Source organism: Theropithecus gelada, chromosome 17 (genome assembly GCF_003255815.1).
Source record: "Theropithecus gelada isolate Dixy chromosome 17, Tgel_1.0, whole genome shotgun sequence".
NCBI classification, from domain to species: Eukaryota; Metazoa; Chordata; class Mammalia; order Primates; family Cercopithecidae; genus Theropithecus; species Theropithecus gelada.
Window position 1 is genome coordinate 63,231,694 of NC_037685.1, and position 24,700 is coordinate 63,256,393.

At 37.8% G+C, this 24,700-nt stretch overlaps 1 protein-coding gene across 2 annotated transcripts in view; it reads left to right on the forward strand.

The window, feature by feature from the left end:
- The first annotated feature begins 12,786 nt into the window (after window positions 1–12,786).
- The window catches only part of RXFP2 (relaxin family peptide receptor 2), a 70,794-nt gene continuing 58,880 nt past the window's right edge, over window positions 12,787–24,700 (forward strand). Inside the window, exon 1 of one of the 2 annotated variants that reach the window (XM_025364588.1) lies at window positions 12,787–12,951. In XM_025364588.1, the coding sequence (XP_025220373.1) occupies window positions 12,909–12,951 (43 nt within the window). In that variant the 5' untranslated portion in view covers window positions 12,787–12,908. The remainder of the gene's footprint in view (window positions 12,952–24,700) is intronic. The other variant, XM_025364587.1, reaches the window with a different exon arrangement.

A 24,700-nucleotide genomic window follows, 5' to 3' on the forward strand; every position in this document is an offset into this window, starting at 1 on the left:
GTCAGGAGATCGAGACCATCCTGGCGAACACCGTGAAACCCCGTCTCTACTAAAAAATACAAAAAACTAGCCGGGCGAGGTGGCGGGCGCCTGTAGTCCCAGCTACTCGGGAGGCTGAGGCAGGAGAATGGCGCAAACCTGGGAGGCGGAGCTTGCAGTGAGCTGAGATCCGGCCACTGCACTCCAGCCCGGGCTACAGAGCGAGACTCTGTCTCAAAACAAAAACAAAAACAAAAACAAAAACAAAAACAACTATCAGGCTTGGGTGAAAGACTGACATAGTCTATGAAAAACTTTTAGATGCTAAGAACAAAGCATAAGATCATTTAAACAGATGTATAAAACAATGTGACAAAATCCAACACCCATTCATGATTTTAAAAAACAACAAAAGCACAAAACTCTTAGGAAACTAAGAATGGAAGGAAACCTCCTCAATCTGATCAAGAGAATCTAGAAAAAAAATTTACATTATACTGAGTGGTAAAAGACTGCATGCTTCCCCCTAAGATCAGGAACAGTCAAGGATGTCCACTCTCATCACTTTTATTCAACATTTTACTGAAGGTTCCAACGTGTGAAAAAACACAGGAAAAAACATACAAAAGGCATACAAATTGGGAAATCAGCGTAACTGTCTTTATTGACATGATAATCTATGAACAAAATTCTAAGTAGTTTACAAAAGAGCTACCAGAATTAGCAAGTAGGTTTAGCAAGATTTCTGTATATGAAGTCAATATGCAAAAACAATTGTATTTCATATACATGCCAGAAACAAAAAATTGCAAATGAACTTTTAAAAGATAGAGTCTTGCTCTCTTGCTGAGGCTGGAGTGCAGTGGCATGAACATGGCTCACTGCAGCCTCGAACTCCTGCGCTCAAGTGATCCTCCCACCTCAGCCTCCCAAGTAGCTAGGATTATAGGCATGCACCACTGTACCTGGCTAATTTTTTTTGTAGACACAGGGTCTCACCGTGTCACGCAGGCTGGTCTCAAACCCCTGGCCATCCTCCTGCCTCAGCCTCCCAAAGTCTTGGGATTTTGAAATGAAATTTTATTTTAAAAAGTATAATTTCCTATAACATCTAAAAGAATGAAGGACGATTTTAACCAAATATGTGCAAGATTTATACACTGCAAACTACTTTCATGGCTGAAACTTTCATGGCTGAAAGAAATTAAAGAGGACCTAAATGAATAGCCACTAATATCATGTTTATGAATCAGAAGATCCTATATTATTAAGAAGTAAATTCTCCTCAAATTTATTTCCAGATTCCACACAATTCCAATCACAATACCAGCAAATGTAGAAATTCACAAGCTCATCCCATGGAAATGCAAAGGGCCTAGAATAGCATAAACAACTTTGAAAAAGAACAAAGTTGCGAATGTGTTTTGAAGACTTATTACAATGCTACAGTAGTTAAGACAGTGTGGTATTAGCAAAAGGATAGACTGTAACTCAATAGAATAGAATAGAAAGAACAGAAATAGACCCACAAATGTATGGCCAATTAATTTTTAGCAGAGTTTTCAGGGTAATTCAATAGGGAAATGATAATCTTTTTAACAGCTGTTGCTGGAGCAATTGGACAGCCATATGCAAGACATTGAACCTTGACTCTTTTCACATACCATAAACAAAAAAATAACTCAACATTTATTATGGACTGAAACGTAGGAACTTAAATTTGTGTAAGTGTAAACATAAAATTAGTGATTTTATTGTATATAAGCTATAATAACTTGTTTAAATAAATATTTTCTTTTTTTTTTTTTTTGAGACGGAGTCTTGCTCTGTCGCCCAGGCTGGAGTGCAGTGGCCGGATCTCAGCTCACTGCAAACTCTGCCTCCCGGGTCTATGCCATTCTCCTGCCTCAGCCTCCCGAGTAGCTGGGACTACAGGCGCCCGCCACCTCACCCGGCTAGTTTTTTGTATTTTTTTGGTAGAGATGGGGTTTCACCGTGTTAGCCAGGCTGGTCTCGATCTCCTGACCTCGTGATCCGCCCGTCTCGGCCTCCCAAAGCCACTGCGCCGGGCCTTAAATAAATATTTTCAATAACTTGTTTAAATAAATATTTTCATTATTCTACAACACATATTTCGCTTATTTTGTTTATGAGTGCTAAAAGAATGAGTTAAAATTCTCTTCTCCTAGAAAGCTAGTTATTACTAAGACCCAGTTCAAATCATAGTCTCATCTAGCAACCACAGGATTTGTCCTAGGAAAGTCTTATAGATTAAAAATCTGTGTTTCCTAAGAAACACAGAACTGCATACAATGTTTCAGTTTTTCAGGAGAGTTCCCATATGCATCCACTATATCCACTAAAGGCTTCATATATCACTGAGCTTGACAACAACTACATAAGAATTATAATTCCAAACAGTTCTTTATATACTTAAGAGATTTGTTTATGAAACACTTCAACAGCAAATATCTTAAGGTAAAAATGAACAACATAAAAACAAGACACTGATAGAAGAACTCTGCTTTAGTAAAGCCAAACTGCTCGATAAATATTTCTTAAGCACCAAGCTCACATATATGCCACAGAAACCAATGATGATGTAAGCTTTGGCCCTCCTCAAAACCCAGCAACCAAACCACTCCTGCAAAAACTGGTATTTATTACTGAACCACGGGCTGCTGTTCTGTTAATGATGTCTGAATGTGATCCTGCCTGATACGGTTGTTGATATGTTGTATGACTTCCTAAGTAACTGGTTGTTAATCATGTCAAATAGAAAAATAACACTGCCAGGTGTGAGGTGAATAAAAACTGTAACTATTATTATCATGCTCTTGGAAGAGAAGCCTTCTCACTTTCTGATCTTCCCTAAGAAGAAAAGAAAATAATAGATACAGTTCTGGAATTCCCCGACCACTTCCATGGTGTTCTTCAAAGTATGGCTATGACATTTGGAAACCTCGCATTGTTTTAGTTTATATTTCTTTTTTAAATTTATTTTTATTTATTTATTTTTTTAGACAGGGTCTTACTCTGTTGCCCAGGCTGGAGGGCAGTGGCGCAATCTCGGCTCACTGCAACCTCCACCTCACGGGTTCAAGCAATTCGTGTGTCTCAGCCTCCCAAGTAGTTAGGATTACAGGCGCGCCACCAGGCCCAGCTAATTTGTGTGTGTGTGTGTGTGTGTGTGTGTGTGTGTATGTGTATATTTTTTAGGTAGAGTTGGAGTTTCACCATTTGGACAGGCTGGTCTTGAACTCCTGGCCTCAAGTAATCCAGGAGTTCCTTGAACTCCTGGCCTCAGCCTCCCAAAGTGCTGGGACTAAAGGTGTGAGCCACCACGCCCGGCCCCCAGATTATTTTTCTTAACTGTTCTCTATTGTACATGTTCACCTTGTAAGTGTTTGTCACTGATCACTCTACTACATAGGTTCTTTCTCTCAGCACATCCGCTTTTCATATACTGTGTTGTTAGGCACAAAGCAGTGAGGACGTGTCCTCCTGCCAGTCCACTCTTCCTAAGTCACATCATATTAGATGACATATATCTTTTATATCTATAATGTAATAATGAATAATATGTATGTTAAATATGGCTAAGTGAACATCATGGATAGACTCAGAGATGTACAGAATAGAAGGAAGTAGGGCTGGGCGCGGTGGCTCAAGCCTGTAATCCCAGCACTTTGGGAGGCCGAGACAGGCAGATCACAAGGAGATCGAGACCATCCTGGCTAACACGGTGAAACCCCGTCTCTACTAAAAAATACAAAAAATTAGCCGGGCGAGGTGGTGGGCGCCTGTAGTCCCAGCTACTCGCGAGGCTGAGGCAGGAGAATGGCGTAAACCCGGGAGGCGGAGCTTGCAGTGAGCTGAGATCCGGCCACTGCACTCCAGCCTGGGCGACAGAGCGAGACTCCGTCTCAAAAAAAAAAAAAAAAAAAGAATAGAAGGAAGTATCTGCAGCCTCAGGAGGCCCATGGAAAGCGAAGGAAGTTCAGATTCTAGACAGCTAGCTGTGCTCCGTGATGTGTATATATACATAGAAAAACTTCAGGCCACTGTTGGCACCAGCCAGTGAAATCATTTCTCTCTCCAGTACCTCAGCCCCTATCTCAGCTGCCTTCCTGAATCCCTTTGAGATCCCTTGGTCCTTGGTAGAGCCCAGGGGACTCCTAACATAAAGCCTTAGAGCAATGCATCTGCCTTGGAGGTGGCTTTGTGATTTAATAGAGAATCTCAGCCTTTCTCTGGCTGTGTGCTTGAAAAAGTCCAGTTATTTGACCTCATCAATTTCATTGAAATAAGCTACTCTATATCCCATGAAAATATACGAATATATTTCAACATTTTCCGAGTTCAGTGTTTTAATATTATTTTCCCCGTTCATTTGTTAACTCTGTATGCCTTAAATACCCATTTTGAAATCCATAGTATTGTACTGAAGGATCCAGCTAATTTCAGAATACAATTATTGTATGACTTCCTAAGTAACTGGTTGTTAATCATCTCAAATGGAAAAATAACAGTGCTGGCTGTGAGGGGTGATTTTTCTTTTCCGCCTCTTTTCCTTGGGTTTACTCAACTGAAGCCTGTGTATGCTAGTCACATAATAAATGCTCATTAGATAGTGATCTGATATTAACTGTATGTGGCCCTAGTACCTTCAGTGCCTTAGAACTGTAATGACTTTTAATGAATATCTCCTATTATGTAACATCTGAGTGGTTTTAAAAATTTAATTGCATTTCCCTTTAGCTTTTCAATCCCTTTAGTCTTAAAGTATTTTAAGGAAATATTTTGGCAAGTGAAACTCCTTGTTTCCCAGACTGCACCTCTTTCCTGCATTCTGACGTCTGTTTCCACCTGCTGGCTGGACATTGCTGTCTGGATGTTCCTCAGGTTTCTCAGGCTCAGCACACAGAAATACTCAACCTCATCCTGACCAAATGCTCCCCTTCGTAGGTCTGTTATTCAGTGGCTCAACCCAGAGACCTGAGAATCACCCAAGACTTCTCTCTCTCCCCCTTCCTCCCATGGCTCATCATCCCATCAATTCTTCCTCCAAAATACATCTCACGTCTGTTTCCTCTCCTCATCCCCCTGCCATGCTGTTGGTTCGTGCCTTCTTGCATGACTGCAGTATATCTTACAGGTCTTCCTGCCTTCAGGGTCTGTCCTCTCCAGCACACCCTCTCCATGGGGCACGCCAACCTTTTCTCCCCTCCTTGATTCAAGCTTTGCAACTACTCTCCCTTTCCCACCACGTGAAGTCTACATTTCTTCCCATGGCTTAAAAAGCACTTCACATGCTCCCCCTCTTCTACTTGCATGCGATGCCCTCCCACAACCTCCTTCACTCCATCCAGCCTTCTACATATGCCACGCCCCCTCATACTTCATCTTAAATGTAAACTCCAAATTTCATGAACGAACACATCAATAAATGAAATAAAAATATGCATCCTGACTGTCCCAGGATTGCCCAAAGAGGAGCAGAGTTGACTCGGATATTCAGAGATTAATCTGTGTATTGAATAGTTGGGGCCTTGCTTTTGCTCATTAATTCTTTCATCTAAAATAAACTGTTTAGGGCATCCTGGGGAAGATGTTTTTATCCTGCTAAATCTTGGGAACAGGAGGAGGAAGTGGCTGGCAACTGAAGGCTGGAACACGTGCTACTGGTAATCGTAGCTGTTAACGTTGCACCTCTTTAGATACTTAAAGAATTCCCTGTCTTGGTTCCATTTTGTACACATTTGAAAAATAATCTGCAGAAAAGAGCTGTGCTAGAACGACTTCATAGCTCCCAAGAATTTAAAAAAAAAAAAACCAAAACCACTTGATCAACTTAATTCCTTTTTCTTTATCTTCCCTCCCTCATTCTCCTTCTGTTCCACCCTCTTTTCTAAGCTGTTTCACTTTGCAATATATTGCTGGTAAAGAGTTGCAGGGTGGCCGGGCGCGGTGGCTCAAGCCTGTAATCCCAGCACTTCGGGAGGCCAAGGTGGGCCCATCACGAGGTCAGGAGATGGAAACCATCCTGGCTAACACGGTGAAACCCCGTCTCTACTAAAAAAAAATACAAAAAATTTTAACTGGGCGTGGTGGCAGGCGCCCGTAGTACCAGCTACTTGGGAGACTGAGGCAGGAGAATGGCATGAACCTGGGAGGCGGAGCTTGCAGTGAGGCCAGATTGTGCCACTGCACTCCAGCCTGGGCGACAGAGCGAGACTCTGTCTCAAAAAAAAAAAAAAAAAGAGTTGCAATCTTAACTTGTTTTCTCCTAAGTATTTGATTCAAAACTCCTGTATCTAAAGAAATACAGTTGGGGTCATTAATAAAGAAAATCTTTTTATCTGAAAAAAAATTCCCGAGTTAGCAGGATGAAAACTTTTCTGCATACTTCAGGCAGCTGTCAGAATGAGGGAAATGAGGTAATCGAGAAACGGAGCACAGATCAATGTTCACACTTGCGCAAAAGGCGAGATAGGAGAAGAGAGAGAGAGGAATGGTCGTTGTGGGTTTTAAGCTCAGATGAGGGCCCCTGTGGGCTCAGCCAGGTCTGTGTTTTATAATCCTATCAAATGTAGAGCTGGCATAATGAATTCGAAATGAATTTAGATAAAAATGATTTGTGACTTTTCACTTTAAATCAAAGATCATTACCCAGCAATATACATGGTTGGCACTCTATAAATAAAAATACATTTATTCAGGGTAAACTTAATACACAGACTTGGAAATTTAAACAGCCCCCAATAACGTTCTAATTTATTTTATGTTCCCTGAAGTTTTCAAATGAAGGCACTGAAAGATTATGATACATATGCCTTAGAAAATAGCACCTGTTGACTAAATGCATATTGAGGTTCAGTCACATTACACAGAATTTCGGACAGACAAAAGAATTTAATGTTCAGGAATTGTTTTGTGAATAATAAAAGGAATGCCAGCTCTGGAAGTAATCTTTGAATAATTCACTATAAGAAAATTGGGAATAGTATATAATGTAGAACACATTCCAAAAGAAGAAAAGCTCTGGAAAGAAAAATTAAATTTGTGTATTCATTTATGCAATATACACAGCACATGCCTCTAGGCCAATCACATCAGATTTAGTCTTGTAAAACTAAGGATTACACTGATGATTTCCAGATTTATCTGTCTGTTTGAGTTACGTTTTATTGTGGCAAACACAGCAGCAACAATAAAGTCAAAGTCTCCAGTGGCTTACACAATAAACATGTATGTCTTGTCTATGGGTCTGTGGCTGTTGTGTGGCTCTTCTGGGCCTGGCTGAACTCTGGTTCAAGCATGGCCCATGTGACTCTCATTCTGGCTAAGGAATGGGAGAGTACAAACGACCATGCCATACCACAAAAGCACACTTAAAACCTCTGCTGGGCTCACGCCTGTAATCCCACCACTTTGGGAGACCGAGGCAGGTGGATCACGAGGTCAGGAGATTGAGACCATCCTGACTAACACGGTGAAACCCCGTCTCTACTAAAACAAACAAACAAACAAACAACAAACAAACAACAAACAAAAAAATTAGCTGGGCGTGGCGGGCGCCTGTAGTCCCAGCTCCTTGGGAGGCTGAGGCAGGAGAAAGGCGTGAACCCAGGAGGCGGAGCTCGCAGTGAGCTGAGATGGCGCCACTGCACTCCAGCCTGGGCGACAGCGCCAGACTCCCTCTCAAAAAACAAACAGACAAACAAACAAGCCTCTGCTGGAAGGTGGCATATATCACATCGAGTCACATTCAGTTGGTGAAAACAAGTCTCATGGCCAAGGCAAAAGTCAATGGAGCAGAGAACTATATACTACCCACTGAGAGGCCCTGCCAAGGCACATGGCTAAATGTGGGGGCACATACTCTTATTACAGGGAGTGGAATAATTGGGAACAATAATGGAATATACCATAATATCTCTAATATGCTTTTTGAGTATCCACCCAGTTTTTGGTCTAGCCTGCAATCTTGGGTCACTGCAACCTCCGCCTCCCGGGTTCAAGTGATTCTCCTGCCTCAGCCTCCCCAGTAGCTGGGATTACAGGCACCCGAGGAGGCTCTCAGTTTCACACAGAAGCAAGAATCTGTTTTACTTCCTTCTACCCTTCAGACTTACTTTGGCGTGTGTGCCTTGATACCACTGGGAGAATAGTTGACACTATTTCTTAATCTCTCAATCCATCAATCAAGAGGGACAGAGCTGAGGTTTCACCTAATGACCTTCGCAACTCAGATTGCTCCCCTCCCTGAAACGCTATCAAACTTTTGGTCTGCGTTTTTCATTTTGGTTCTTACCTAACTTCTTAGTATTCATCTATCTTGTGCATGACTTTATTTTACATTCCTGTTAAAAGATTGTTTTGTGGGGTACACAATCTTTAGTTGTCAGTTATTTTTTCTCAGAACTGTGAGCATTACTACACTTCTGGCTTCCGTTGCTGTTGTTGACAAGTCTGCTAACATTCTAGTTTTCCCTTTGTAGGTGATCTGTCTTTTCCCTCTGGTTTCTTTTATATTATACTATTTCAAAACTGAATGTGTAAATACAGATTCATTTTATTTGTCCTGCCTAGCAGAAGTTGTCCTTGCTATATCTATAAATTCTTGTATTTTATCAGTTCTAGAAAATTCTCGATAATTATCTCCTCAGATATTATCTCCTCTTCATTCTCACTAGTTTCTCCTGTGGGGACTATAATTAGCTGTGTGTTGAAATTTTTCCTGCTTTCCTCCTAGTCTCTTCTTTCATTTTTTTTTCTATTCCCTGTTTATCTATGCTGCCTTCTGGGAACTTTCTTCACTCCCTTATTTCCATTTACACCTTATTTTATCAACTATGTCTTGACAGCTCTTTACCGTATCCATTGAGTTTTAAAATTTTGGGAACATATTTTTCATTTCTGAAAATTCTCTTTGTTGCTTTTTGATGCTTTCTTATTCCTTATTTATTCTTGTAATTGCAGTCTTTAAATATTTTACATTCCATAACTGATCATCTCAATATTTGAAGTACGTGGGGTTCTAAATTTATTGCTTTGTTTCTGTCAACTTTTACCCATATATCCCTGGTTGATCTTTGATAATGAGCTCATATTTAGTTGATTTTAACCTGGATAAAATGTAGGGGTTTCAATTAAGGATATTTTTATTATGGAGCTTGCATTTCTTTTGCAATGGTGCTACAGGACACCGCCTTTCATAGTCTTTAGCCTGATCCTTCGAGGAAGCTCTGGCTTAGCTCTCAGATTTGGCCACTGACTCAAGGCCTAAAAGTTGTAGTGCTGCTATCTGCATTTTTTGCAAACCAATCTTGCCTTTTACATTTGTTTACTGTGCTCCATTGCCATTTCGGCATTTGGTTTTTATTTTTGTCATGTATTTTCCCTTTAGATTCGATTCCCCTCATTCTGAAGACTCCAGAAATGCAACAAAATTGTTTTATGCAGGAGCTATTACAGCATTTTCAAGCAAGAAGTCTTTTCAGTGTATCTAATCTACCATACTGCCAGTAGTGGATGTCTCAGGGTTATTTTTTACTCTGGGTTCGTGGCTATGCTCCTAATAGTTGAGCTTGCCAAGACTTGAAATTCCCAGACAAATGGAGCATGACTTAAATTATTTTAAACTTAGAACATCAAAATTAGAACACTTAAGCCCAGGCATGGTGGCTTATGCTTATAATCCCAACACTTTGGGAGGCTGAGGTGGGAGGATTGCTTGAGCCCAGGAGTTCAAGACCAGACTGGGTAACATAGGGAGACCCCATGTCTACAAAAAAAGAATACGAAAAATTAGTGGATGTTGTCACATACACCTGTGATCTCAGCTACTCAGGAGGTTGAGGTAGAAGGATTGTTTGGGCCTGGGAGGTTGAGGCTGCAGTGAGAAATGATAACACCACTGCACAAGACCCTGTCTAAAAAAAGAAAAAAAAAAGAAACCCTTAATTTAGACTTTCTTAATCAAAATGGACCCTGTGCCAGAACTGGTTTGCTCAACTGATGGACACACTATGTTGACTATGCTGATGAGATTAGGTGATTGCTAGTTTTGCTGTGCCCACAGGGTGCAAATAAATCTTACTGAATAATGACAATGCTATAATCTCACATATAAAGGCTAATATATAGTTATAATCACAAATACTTAGCTAGTATGGCCGAATTACTCAGATTTTACTATAACTTGATTTATGGTAAGGAGGCTATTCAAGGGAACATTGCCATTATTGGCCTGCTATCATGAGCTTGGGATTCGGATGTTTATTATTCTATAATTTATCTTTTTGAGGACAGATCTTACCTATTCATATAATTTGTTCTTTGAATATCAGTATGTCTGGTTTCCCCCAAAACAGAAAGTGATACTAACTGCTAATCGATCAGGTTTGGTGAATAAGAGGCTATATAAAGTGAAAAGCCTATAGAAGTGAGAAATGTTTACAAGGCTATACTCTCACTAAGCAGAGTAAGTGTTTAGTAAATATCTTAATTGAAAACATTCATTTGGAAAGATAATGAATTATGCCCTATATAAAAAACAATCACGCAATCATGAAAATGTGTTAAAATTAGGGTTTCTGACCATTTTTAAATAAATTATGTTCTTGATTTAAGAATTTTATATTTAACAATAGTTTCCAAGATGTATATAAAAATGACAGTAGAAGCTAAGAAAATGTCTGCGCCCTCCCCCCACCACATAGAACTAGGTTAATTAATGCTTTCAGTAAATAAATGCCCTTGAATTAGCCAGAATTATATTGAATTGTTTTATACAGTAAATAATATATTCACATGAGCTTTTATAGTATTATTGCTAAAAGTAAGGGTCCTACCAACAGGAGACTGGGATGAAGGGATGAGCTGATTCAGGCAAGGATCAATAAAACACACTTGTGCAGATTCAACGTTAATTATCCAGTGAGGATTCAGTTTGCACAAGTCTTTCGTCTCAGCTCTGCATGAAGCACTCTCTGGAGCCTCCTTACCAACTGTGGCTCTAAGAATAGAGTAAATTCATTCACTCTTATTTAAACACATATATTATATCCCTGTGTAAATGTCAATCATTTCAGTTTCAGTGCAAAAGACTGGATATTCACACCAGATAAGTCAAAGTTAAAACATATTAATAAAATGGTATTTCAAAGCTTGCATATTCTACCTATAAAAACCAGTGAGCCAAAGATGTTCTTATTATTTATAATTATTGATTCCTGAATGTTTGTGTTAATATATTTCAAAGATTAACACTGAAAAGCCTCACAGAAAGGAATAACAATACCATGAAGAAATCTAAACTAATTTCTTTGACATCTTGACATTTCTTATTTCTCCAAAAATTACATTTTCATAGAAAATATATTTGTACTTCAAATACACTTATGATGGACAATTCATGGTATTTAATTGCATGGTATTTATTAAAAACTCATGCTCAAAATTTCAGTACCAGAAACTAGCATCCATCATCTCGACAGCAAAACACAAAACGTGAGAAAAACTAATCATTCCTTTAAGTGAAATAAGGTAATTTTTACCTAAAAAGGCCTCGAGGTTAGTGAGGGAAAAAAAGATGCTTGAAATGTAAGAAAAGATCTTGAAGTATTTCTTTTCATCTTTATTCTCTCTGTTGCTTTTTCTTTTGATTTGAAAGATCAGATGAGACCACACATAAATGTATCTGGGAGGTGTCTTCGGGAATTTAACTCACTTCTTAAAAAGAGAAAAGAACTAAATACATTATGTGATAAATACAGTATTTTTTATTGTAAATTCTGTTTGAATCCTTGTTCTTTCAAAGGCTACAATGAAAGAAAGAACAAGGAAAGCCCCATATTTTATGATTTGTGATGACAATAGTCACCACAAGATAGTTTTTTCAGTGTTGTCAGCACACAGTTAACAACAATATATAAGAGAATCTGCATCGTTCAGTCACAAAATCTTCTCTCCAAATCAGAACTACAAACTGTATTCTAGATAGATATTTCCCTGTTAGTAAAATATAAACTCAGACATGGAAATTCTACATCTTTTTGGAGAAGTCTTAATGATTACACTGGGATCAACAGAATCCTACAACCAAAAGTCCTTTTTTATACTTTAGCTTGTACTAACTATGCTGTTGAGAAAGCTGCTTTCAGGATGTAAGAACTAAATTATTATTAGTGTTTTCTAATAGGTGTGCAATACAGAGCTGGAAGGAAGAATAAAATTATTCACTTCAAGAAAAAGGAATATGATTATGGGGGAAGTATGTGAAGTGAAAATATTGTATGAATGTTTTACAGTAATTATTTAACACAACACCATATATTTAAATTATCTTGTTATATGTCATTTGAAAAAATGTAAGTACATTTGAATAGAAGTGGGTGTTCTTTGTGTATCTGTAAGTAAGCAGCTTGTTGACATTTGTTTATTGCATGAAAATATAATTGTAAAGAGTTTCATAGCCTATTCAGTGTAAGCCTATATCCTTCATATTTAAGAACTTCGATATATGTTTGCATTTAAATAACAGCAAATTGTTGTACATGCTTTGGAGGAAAAAAATTTTTAAGTGATTAAAAAATGTTTCTTATCGAATAATATCAAAGTCCTATTACACCTCCTTTTACACACCATAATGAATTAGTGATCAAGAACACAAGTGTAGATTTAAACTAAAAGAAACAAAAAAGAAAGAACAAAAAAGACAGCCTGCATAGTGACAAGAATCCGTCTCCCCTCATGCCAGTAAAGTTCTAGCTGTGAGCATGCTCAGAACATGGGAGGCACTGAAGTTACTACATCAGAACTCCTGCTGAGGTATGAGGAGGATACGTCTAATAACTCAATTGCTGTAAACCTATGATTATTTTTCTGCTTTTAAACATCTCTTCAGCCTCAGATTGATTACAATGTTCTTTCTACTTCATTTCATCGTTCTGATCAATGTCAAAGGTAAGGCTGCTACTTTCTCGCTTTAAATGAGTGCAATTCTCAAGGAATACATTTCTATGTAGTTCTATGGCAATTGTAAAAAATGTATTAGGGTGTTTAAAAAAAAAAGGACATCAAATTTGCCTTGTATTTGTCATTACCTTTCATTGCTTTTAGTCCCATACAGCCTAGTAATTTTTAGATGCAACAAATTTTTCATGGAAGCATGCCTTTGTATGTTATTAAAGCTGTAGATAAAGTACGTCAAAAAACAATGTTGACTATATCAATTAAAACGCAGAAAATATTTTTGGCATTTGTTTTAAAAAGTATGACAAATTAATAAACTAAAATTGTGTTTTGTGGAATTTCAACCTGTTGAAATATGTCCATAAAATTCATGTACTTGTTAGTAACTATCTTGCGTTAATGTAATTAAACTGGGAACTCCAAAGCCACAGGCAGATCTAAAAAACAGTATCTGTCTCTGAGAGTAAACCTCTCTAAAATAAAGTTATTAAACGTCTATAAAAGTGCATTTACTTAGATAATTTTCTTTTGCTTTTAATTTGTGGAAATTTTTATTTCAGTCAAACTCTTAATTTTCAAGTCAGCACCATTTTCATTGTAAAGCTCACCAAAAAATAAAACTTAAATCTTCACTTGCTTTTAAAGAAAAAGATTCGTTGTCAGCCTATACATTCATAAACAACCTATTAATCATACCCAAGGTTTGCTGAGGTTTATTATTCAAAAATGTTTATATTTTAATTCATATTTTTTCTTAAAGAATTTTGATAAACCTCTGAGAATAAAGGTTAAAATTTGAAATTGTTTTTATTTTCTGAAAAATTCGTTTTAGGTTTTTTAAATATTCAGTTTTATTAAGTGAATTCCAAGTGAATATTTTAAATCTTGAAACAAAGTGCAACATTTATGAGGAATTATTTTAAAATTTCTAACAAACAAAAGATTTTTAAAAGATTTAAAATATCTAAATTTTATTTTGAATTTAAAAGAATATTAAAACTTTACTTCAAATATTTAAAATACATATCTCCGTACACCTAGCATGACTTTTATTTTATATTTTAATATCTCTTACATGAAAAACTTAGTATTAACTAAGAAGAAACAATATATGAACTCACCTGGCATGCAATACAGTTGTAGTAAGCAGTCTATTGCTTTATTTAAGGTCCTATTTAAGGTCCTACTTCAGAAGTTCATGTTCTATCCACATTTGAATATTCAATTTTATATTTTTAAGAATTTTATATATTTTAAGAATATATAGCTACAAAGTGGTTTCTTGAATTTAAGACAAGTCATAGAGATCATCTGTGCCCTTTAAAAAAATATTTAATTTACAGGACTGTAACCATAGTTTAACCAATTTTACTATATTTTTGCTTTTACACATGATAATGCATTTAATTGATTTTGCTTAAACCGTTTATGAGATGAAAAACATCTACTATTAAAATAACATTTTGTGATTTACCATAATGTAAAGTCACCCTTTCAACTAAAAACAAAAATTCAATTAATAACTGTCGTTTGATTTTATTTCTAAGTAAAAGCCATATTTCAAACTCCTAGTACCAACCTAACAAATATTTGTTGATTAATTACAATCTCTGGGAATTTTTGTTTTCGAATTTTGTATTACTGTTGACTACTAATTTAAACATTTATGTTTAAAATGATTTCTTTTCAAAGCAAGACACATTAATCAATGCTTTGACATTTTATTCCTACTTATAAAAATAATAGGATTTGCTCTATAATTAGTAAAACTTTTTTCTTTTTCACAATAAAATTGTGGACAATTAAAATGGTAAGGCTTTTCATAGTAACCAAAGAAAGTTCATTTAGAATTGCCTAAAAGTAAGGGTTGTCTTTTTAATTTAAATAATATTTGTGATAGACTCTTAGGCCAGATCTAAACAAAACAGAAAATTAGAAATGATGTGATCATCTGCTCTCCTCTGACCATCATCACTCTGGAGTGCCTAAGGAATGAGTGACTGACTGCCTTAAGCTACAGGCACTAATAGACAACTACGCATAACGCATAACGTATCTTATTATTATTACATGTATTTTATCATTAATTTATTCACTGTGTATCTTTGTTAACCAGCTTCAAACTACTTTTTAAAAAACATTTCTTAATGGACAAATTAAGAACCATATTACAAATAAAAAACATGGGCTTATGTAGGAAATTAAAAGCATGAAGTATTAAGGCTGCTACTTGGTAACTACCAATTATGTTTTGTGGAATTTCAACCTGTTGAAATATGTCCATAAAATTCAAGTAATTGTTACTAACTATCTCACATTAACATAATTAAACTGGGAACTACAAAGCCACAGGCAGATCTAAAAACAGTATCTGTCTCTAAGAGTAAACCTGTCTAAAATAAAGTTATTAAAAATAACTTTAAACTTTTAAAAAACATTTCTTAATGGCCAAATTAGGAACCATATTACAAATCAAAAACATGGGCTTATGTAGGAAATTAAAAGCATGAAGTATTGAGGCTGCTACTTGGTAACTACCAATTGCTACTTACTCAAATAATTTGCTTAACCTCCAAAACAGGTTATCCAAAATTGGGCCTGAACAGTATTTCGAGGGGAGCAGTGTTTGACTGCCCCCTAGTGGCCAAGCTCAAGGCACGCCTGGCATGGTCCTTTCTTAGGGATGTCAGTTTCACTTGGCCACTCTGACTTAAGGTTTTCCACCTGAATTTTAATTTCACACCTTTATATTCATGCTGTGGACAGTTGTGAAAATCAAGTATATTTCAGGCCAGTCATCCCAAAGACTGACCTGCTTGCGGGCTGAATGAAGTCCACTGTGAGGGAGAAGGAAAAAGATTGGGAACATGGGAGTTAAAACCTTTAGAGACGTGTTATCCCAGAAGATGCCAGCTAAATACATCTCACAACAGATGCTTACTTGTGTGCTCATCTTACTGTGAATAAATATGACCAGATGTAATCAAAGAGTTTTAAGGCCTCTCACTGGAAGTGACAAAATTGCCTGCCATGTGAATTTTAGAGGCAAAATTGGGATGCTGCTTTCTAATAGGTTGATATTGAAAAATGGCACATTTTCTGGCCAGGCACGGTGGCTCAAGCCTGTAATCCCAGCACTTTGGGAGGCCAAGACGGGCAGATCACGAGGTCAGGAGATCGAGACCATCCTGGTTAACACGGTGAAACCCCATCTCTACTAAAAAACAGCCAGGCGAGGTGGCGGGCGCCTGTAGTCCCAGCTACTCAGGAAGCTGAGGCAGGAGAATGGCATGAACCCAGGAGGCGGAGCTTGCAGTGAGCTGAGATCGGCCACAGCACTCCAGCCTGGGCGACAGAGCGAGACTCCGTCTCAAAAAAAAAAAAAAAAGAAAAAGAAAAATGGCACATTTTAATTCCGGAATATAGTAACCCAAATAAAATTCAATTAACAAAGAATGGTGTTGTATAAATAGTTATGCAACAAAAACTGCACCTAATTTTTAGGAGTACATATCTATTTAAGAGCCCAGAATGGCTTGGTTTACTTATTTGGTCAACATATAACTCAACATTCTTTGGGTAAAATGCGTGTGCTTGTTTCACATGTGAAGTAGTAGTGGAATTAGAGGCCTAATTATCTACAAACAAAAAATAAGCTTCTCATATGCTTTACTCACCTGTACTTCCAGGTGTTTTGTATGTATTTTTAAAAATTAAGTTTGCAATGAAGGTCAATGTTGCTATCAGAAAAGTGCCCTGAAGCCAAAATAAAACAGCTGATTCAACAGTCATGTGATAAACAGACTTCTGAGTGTTTTAAGATGCAAAAAGAATTGTGATTGTGGCCAGGCGCGGTGGCTCACACCTGTAACCCTAGCACTTTGGGAGGCAAGCAGATCATTGAGGTCAGGAGTTCGAGACCAGCCTGGGAAACATGGTGAACTCCCATCTCTATTAAAAATACAAAAATTAGGCAGGCATGGTGGTGCACACCTGTGGTCCCAGCTACTTGGGAGGCTGAGGCAGGAAGAGTGCTTGAACCTGAGAGGCAGAGGTTGCAGTGAGCCGAGACCGCACCACTGTACTTCAGCCTGGGCAACAGAGCAAGACTCTGTCTCGAAATTAAAAAAAAAAAAAATTTAAAGAATTGCGATTGAAAATGTAACTTTATTACAAAGTAAAAAGCCTTTACAATATGTTCAGCGTGACTGATAAAGTTCTAGCCCTCCTTTCCCATCCTCCCCCTTCCCATTGTTCTGACACAGGCCCTGTCCAAGCCTCTCTCCTCTCCTTCCCACCTTTATTTATTCTCCCCTCCTCCCTGCCTTTGCAGGCATCTGTCTCAGATGCTCTCCCGGCCTGTCTTCCCTCCATTTTCATGTCTCGCCCTTCTACCCCCATCCCTATCTTCCTGGTGTCCTCACCTCTGAAATCTCCCTTCTACTCTCCTTGGGTCTGCTCTTCAACTCTCTTGCTCTCCGAGTTCCTATGTCCTCCAGCTCTGCCTTTGTACTGGCTACATCACATTCTCGGTAACTCTCACACCTGCTCCATCCTAATTGGTCAATTCTGGCTTTTCATTTCCACCTTGGAATACCTCTATCCCTCAATTTGCCCCCTTTCTCAAGTATTCCTCTCTCTAATCACTTCCTGTCTTTGCCGAGCTCCCTCCCCAGGGGCTTCCTGGATCTTCTTTGTCTCCCTCTTTTGGCCTTTGCCTTCTTTCTATTATTTGTCTCTATCCCACAGTCTCCTGGCCTGACCAGTGGTCACCATGTCTGTTGCTTGCTAGAATACACGCCCAAACACCACCAAATGAATATTGTATCTCTGTATTACTTCAATACTGGTGTGCTGTCTTTTTCTAGGTCCAATGATTTGTCTACAATTCTAAAATCCAGAAAGCTCAGAAAACTGAGTTGATCACCTTTGCCTACAAAATCTGGTCAGAATTGGCCAGGAGCTATTTAGATTCTTTATGCACTTATTGTAAAATTTCATACATTGTGCTATAGAAAAATGTTCATGTGTTTGGTTATGGAACTTTGCCCCAAGCCAGTAGGAAATGTTACATAGTTCATAGCATATGCATTAACTTTCTAAAATCACAAAAATATTATAAATTCTGCAACGTATCTCTCCAAAGGGTTTCTGCTATGGTGGTACAGATCTCTATTAGCCATGCCCCTCTACAGATCACCAACTGTTCCGTGCCATATTATTCTCGAGTGGTATAATGGCTATTTTATTTGCCCAAGGAAATTGTGTTAATAGAATGTGTCTGATGAAGGAAAGATAATTTTAACTAATTCTCCTTTTCTCTGATTCCAGTTTATTTTCTATTCAATCGCTAGGTTATTTTTTTTTTCAGTGACTATATTTTTTATTCCGGTCATTCCAACTGTGTTTAAAGCTGTCTGGGGTTTCATAAACTTTCATTCTTATTTCATGATATCTTCCTTCCATTAGTTCTTTGAGAATTTTAATCATGCAGAGTTTAAACTAGTCTTTAAAGCTCTATCAGCTGGGCGCGGTGACTCACGTCTGTAATACCAGCACTTTGGGAGGCTGAGGTGGGCGGATCACCTGAGGTCGGAAGTTTGAGACAAGCCTGGCCAACATGGTGAAACCTTGTCTCTACTAAAAATACAAAAAATTAGCCAGACATGGTGGCGCGTGCCTGTAGTCCCAGCTACTTGGGAGGCTGAGGCAGAAGAATCGCTTGAACCCAGGAGGTGGAGGTTGCGGTGAGCCGAGATTGTGCCACTGCACTCCAGCCTGGGTGACAGAGTGAGGCTCCATCTTAAAAAAAAAAAAAAAAGTTCTATCATCTCTTTCCCAGGTATGAATTCCCCCTTTTTGTGGAGCCCTGGACATTTCATAAATTTGGAAGAATGCTTCTCCTGCATGCAGCTCCTCAAAGTAGTCTCAAAAGTAATTCCACATAGCCCAGGGAGTGTTCAGATCTGAACTGTCATATATGTTAGCATCTCAGAGATTTTGCCTGTGGGTGATCCAGTTCCAAATCTCATGCCCATTTGCAGCGGTATCACCATAGCTTCCCCTACTGGCCATGAGCAAGCATTATTTAAATCATAGTCTTTGGTGGTCAGAGTTATTCCATACCCCATGCATTGTCAGGGGCTCAGTCCCAGTGGTTGACTTCATCCAGATCCCAGCCTCTGCCAGTTGGGCTGCACTAAGCCCCTTTCTCAAACTGGCATTGAACCCAGTTCTGATTGTTTCTCCAGTCCCAGCTCCCTGCAGAACAAGCGGCTTTACGTCCTCTCGCAACAGTGCCTTTTTCTGAATTCATGTTCTATGGAGAGCTTTCTCTTCTATAACCCAAATGTGTTCATGGAAAAGCATAATATCGGTGTTTTCTGTGTCTACGGAAGAGTATGATGTGAGAGCATATTCAGGGTTTTCTCACAATGGATGACATTGATCCAGAAGTTCAGCAAAGAAGGTAGCTTTTGTCCTTCAGATTGTGCATTTTCAAAGATAGGACATGGGTGAACGTACACACACCAGAGATCTGGAGTCGTGAAGTAAAGTGCTACACAAACATTAACAGATTAGGAGACGGGAGGCAGCAGAGCAACAAGGATGCTGGATTTGGGGTCAGCAAACCCATGTTCAAGTCATAGCCTTGTTCAAGTTTGGCCTTTGGCATACCAAATAACTTCTCCGCTTCATCCGCAATACTTATATAATTATCGAGTTTCCAAGAACCACTTGTCATGATGTCAGAGACACAGATTCAACAACTCCAGCCCCTGAGGATTCAATAGCTCTATGGTGGGTCATGGGCTCTGCATGTTTAGGAAGCGGCCCAGGTGATTCTGATAAACCTGTTCAATGGACCATACACCTGGAAAAACTGGTCAAAATATACATGGGCTTTTTTTTCTTTGAGGTGCTAATTTTTGTTATATTCGTTGTGTGTGCCAGGATGGATAACTGGATTCACCTGGATTGTTTGACGCACTAATTCTACTTGAAATGGTGTTTCAAATTTGGAGGCAATAAGGACAAATTAAGTATTTGGGAAGAGAATATCTGAATCTACATTGTTTAATTATCAATATAAAGTTTCTTAACAATTAGTATAGTTCAAAAACTGCAATTAATATGCTAGTTTACCTGTAGAGCAGCCTTGATGTTAATTACCACTCCCGCCTTTAAAAGAAATTAATAAACTCATAACACAAATAGCTAAGGAAGAATCTCTTCTGGTTTGGGGCCAGATTCTATTTCTTATCGGTCACCTGGCTTTCATTATCCAATTTTTTATTCGATTATAGCTCAGCCAGTAGACATCGGACAGGTCATTGCCTCTCTCTCTCTCTTTTTCTGTTATTCACACCTTGCCTGGGACATTCTGTTTCAACCCCATAGGCTAAAAAATAGTGTATCTATTGCTGTAGATATTTCTACTCCTAATTTCCTTTCATGTAAACCCATGTTATATAAGAGATGTAGAAGATACTGATTCTCTTTCATTCTGCCTTAAGAGCCACCGTAAAAATATTCCCTTAAAAGCCTCAACATTCAGTCTGAGGGTGAGATGAGAGTCTTTATGTAAACTTTCTTATACATAGGAAAAGGATGATAATCTACACTGAGTGTTACGGGAAAACTCTTTTCCCTTATTTGAAGCCATTTCCTTTTTTGGCTGTTTCCTGTTTCCCACTTTAAAACGCTGCTCTTACTGTAATAACTAAAGTTAAAATTAACCACTTGGAAAAATAAGTTGCTCTCCCTAAAAGCACAGGGTTGTGTACATGCTGTTATTTTTGTTCATTTTACCTGTGAATTGTAAGTTTTGAAAAGAATAAAGCATGAGAAAATTACCTGTGCTATGACCCAATTCTCAAAATTATATGGGCCACCTTACTCCAGCCTGCATAGACTCCAGCTGAAAAATTACGAGAGGCCCTTTGCCACCGCTCCTCTTCCCTAGAAAATGGCTTTAAAAAAAAAAAAAAAAAAAAAAGAAGATGGTGCCAAGCAAGTTTTTCACTTAAAAAACTGAACCATTGGTGTAAGATAAATGAAAAAAAGAAAATGAGCATAAAGCTTCCATCATATGCACTCAACCCACATTGACATCATCATCAGCAGACGTATGCCCAAGTTTGGCCTAAGCTTCTGACATGGATTAGCACTGAAGCACTGATGTGCTCTCCACTCCCACATACGGAGCTTTAGGTCTATGTGGCTCACTTACAGAAACAGCATTGCTATTCCTGAAAATGTTAATTAAGTTCAGACAACAATTTTTGAGGCATCTGCTTTACACTAAGAACTGAAAACTTCTCTAGCCATTGAATCAAAATTAATAAATTCCATTATTTTTAATGGCAAAAACCGCAATTTGTTTTGCACCAGCTTAATATAATAATAATGACATGCTATAAATACTACATAGAGGTATGTGCAAGATGGTTTGGGTAGAAAAAAGGGAAAGTTTGTACTGAGGAGCGGTTTTGAAGTCTCAGTAAAGTTTTTGCAAAAATGACTTCTGAGATGATTATCAAAGAAATAGGAAATACGGAAAACAGAACATGCTACAGTCTTAGTATCTGGAAATACAGAGAATAGAACATGCTACAATCTTAGTATCTTAATTATCTTCAAAGTTAGGGCTGCAAAGAATGTTTTCCTAACTGAATACAAGATAACTGTAAAAAGTGAAGGAGAACTGTTCACTGGCCCTGCTTGATCTGAAATCACTTTGGATGTTGTAGTTTGCTCATTTTCAAGACTATATAGTACGTCATTGAGAAACATTCCAGAAATGTTTATCCATTTTATTTTTCAAAGACACTTGGATTGTTTCTGGCTTGGGGCTATTGTGAATAATGCTGCTGTGAATGTTCTTGTCTCTTGATGCACATGTGCATGAATTTCTATGGGCATTTACCTAGAAGTAAATCTACTGACTCATAGGGTTTGCACAACTTCAAACTTAGTAGATACTGACAAACTGTTTTCCAAAGCAGCTGCTCCAATTAACACTCCACCAGTGTATGAGAATTTGCATGATTTTACATCCTCACCAAATAGTGTATCATTGGGTTTTTTATTTTTAAATTATACCCATACTAGTAATCTTAGTGATATTTTATTGTGGTTTTAATTTGCATTTCCCTGATTATGAATTAGATTTAATACTTTTTCAGATGTTTTTTGTCATTCAGATATCCTCTTTTGTTCAGTACCTATTCAAGTCTTTTGCCCATTTTTCTATTTACCATTCATTTTTTCTTTATTGATTAGTAGAACATCTATATGTTTGCTAATTACAGACCCTTTGCAAGCATCCTCTACTCTGCAACTTGTCTTTGCACTCTCTTAACGATGCCTTTTTAAAAAGACAGGCCAGGCATGGTGGCTCAAGCCTGTAATCCTAGCACTTTGGGAGGCCGAGGCGGGCAGATCATGAGGTCAGGAGATCGAGACTATCCTGGCCAACATGGTGAAACCCCATCTTTATTAAAAAAAAAAAAAATTGCCAGGCGTGGTGTTGTGCACCTATAGTCCCAGCTACTCGGGAGGCTAACGCAGGAGAATCGCTTGCACCCGGGAGGCAGCAGTTGCAGTGAGCCAAGATTGAGCCACTGCATTCCACCAGTCTGGTGACAGAGCAAGACTCCATCTCCAAAAAAATAAATAAGAAGACATTCTTAATTTGTATATTGTCTAATTTAAGTATCTTTTCCTTTATGATTAGTGCTTTTATTTGGTTTTTCTTCTTTGTAGTTTCCTTAATACATCTACCTCACAGTCATAAAGATTTTTTCTTATGTTATCCTAGAAACTGTATTGTTTCACCTTTCATATTTCATCCTATTATCTATCTAGAATTGAGCATCACCTCACCCCACTGCTCTGTAGTACAAATGTTTACATGTGTGTCTGTCTTTTTCCAAACTTTCTATTCTGTTCCATTGGTCTGTCTTTCAATCTTTCCACCAACATCACACTGCCTGAACTATTGTACCATTATAATATGTCTTGCCATACAGATAATGAGTCCTCTCTCCTTGTTCTCCTTCTTCGATGGTAGCCTGGCTCTTCGTGTTCTTTTGCATTTCCACATGCCTTTGAGAATCAACTTACCCATTCCCACACACATACTCCTGGGATTTTTATTGAGATTTCTTTGAATCTATAGACTGATTTGGGGAAAGAATGAACATCTTGAAAATATTGCCTTCCACTTATTTAGGTTTTTAATGTCTTTCACTAATAGTATATACTTTACATAAATGTCTTGCCCACTTTTGTTAGATTTATGCCTAAATATATGATACCGTTCATGCTATAGTAAAAGGTGTGATTTTTAAAACATTTCATTGTCTAATAGTTGCTGAAATATAAAAATACAATTGACTTTATAGAAACTTTGCAAAATTCACCAATGCTAAAAATTTATTATTTTAATATTCACAGTTATATTATTTATGAATAATTACAGTTTTATGTCTTCTCTTCCAATACGTATGCCATTAATTTACTTTCCTTACTTAATTCCATTGGCTAAGCCCTCCAGTACAACAATGAATAGATATAGTAGTAGTGGACACCATCAATCTCAAAGGGAAAGCCTTCAAAACCTCACTTGTATGCTGTGGGATTTTATAGATAACACTTAATTAAATCAAGTAAGTTACCTGCTATTTTTAGTTTGCATAGTTATTTTAAAGTCAGGATCTGGCAGTTCCATCTCTGGAACCTCTCGTAAACAGAGTTAAAAACAAGTGACAAACTGCAAGAAAATATTTGTGAGTTACAGAACAGAGGACAAACCTCCCTAAAGAATTCTGGTTGCATTGCCAGATTCCGTTTTCTCACACGTGGTTCCAAACACTGGTCCTGACTATTGCTGTCAGGAATGAAAGTTTCACTGTCTCATCAGCATGAATTAGATGAAAAACAATCTTTTCAAAGGAATACATTTTTCATAAAGCCAAATGTATTCCTTTGAAAAGATTGTCTTTTCTTCTCCAGATACATTCTCTCTAATTTTTAACAATAAAATACTACTTTTCTAATAAATCCATGTTAAAATATATGGTAACTTGGAGTTTTAAAATCACCCTTATTTGACAAACTAAAACATCAGTAACTTTTGGCAGGTTTCTCTAAATTCTTTAATTGAATTTATTTGGTCTAAGAAATGCAAAAATCTAGAAACTTCTGATCTAACGCATGTTAGAGATGTCAGCGTATTGACAAAGAAAATGGAGCTGATGAATTAAGGAGATAAAGAGGAAGAAAAGGAATTTTTAGAAAATATGGAGGGAAAAAAGCTTTTAACCTGGGGACCAAGGTTGGATGTGTCAAATGCAGAAAACCAAGCAAGATGAGGACTATGAAAGAGCCATTGGATTTAGCGTCAAAAAGGATGACAGTGATTCTGGTGAGAAGAATGTCAGCAGAGCAGCAAGGTCAAGGTGGAAGCTATGGATTTAAGAATGAAAGTGTGGTAAGGAAGTGGAGATATTGACTTACTTGTACGGTTCTTCTGAGAAATTTAATTGTGAAGGGGAGGAGAGTATATCTCAGTTTTATAGGCAGGCAGATATAACAGGATTTGGGTTGGTTGACTGGTTTATTTGTTTTGAAGATGGGAGCTGTACAATAGAGAGACAAAGATACTGAAAATAGCTGGGTGGGGTGGCTCACGCCTGTAATCCCAGCACTTTGGGAGGCTAAGGTGGGTGGATCA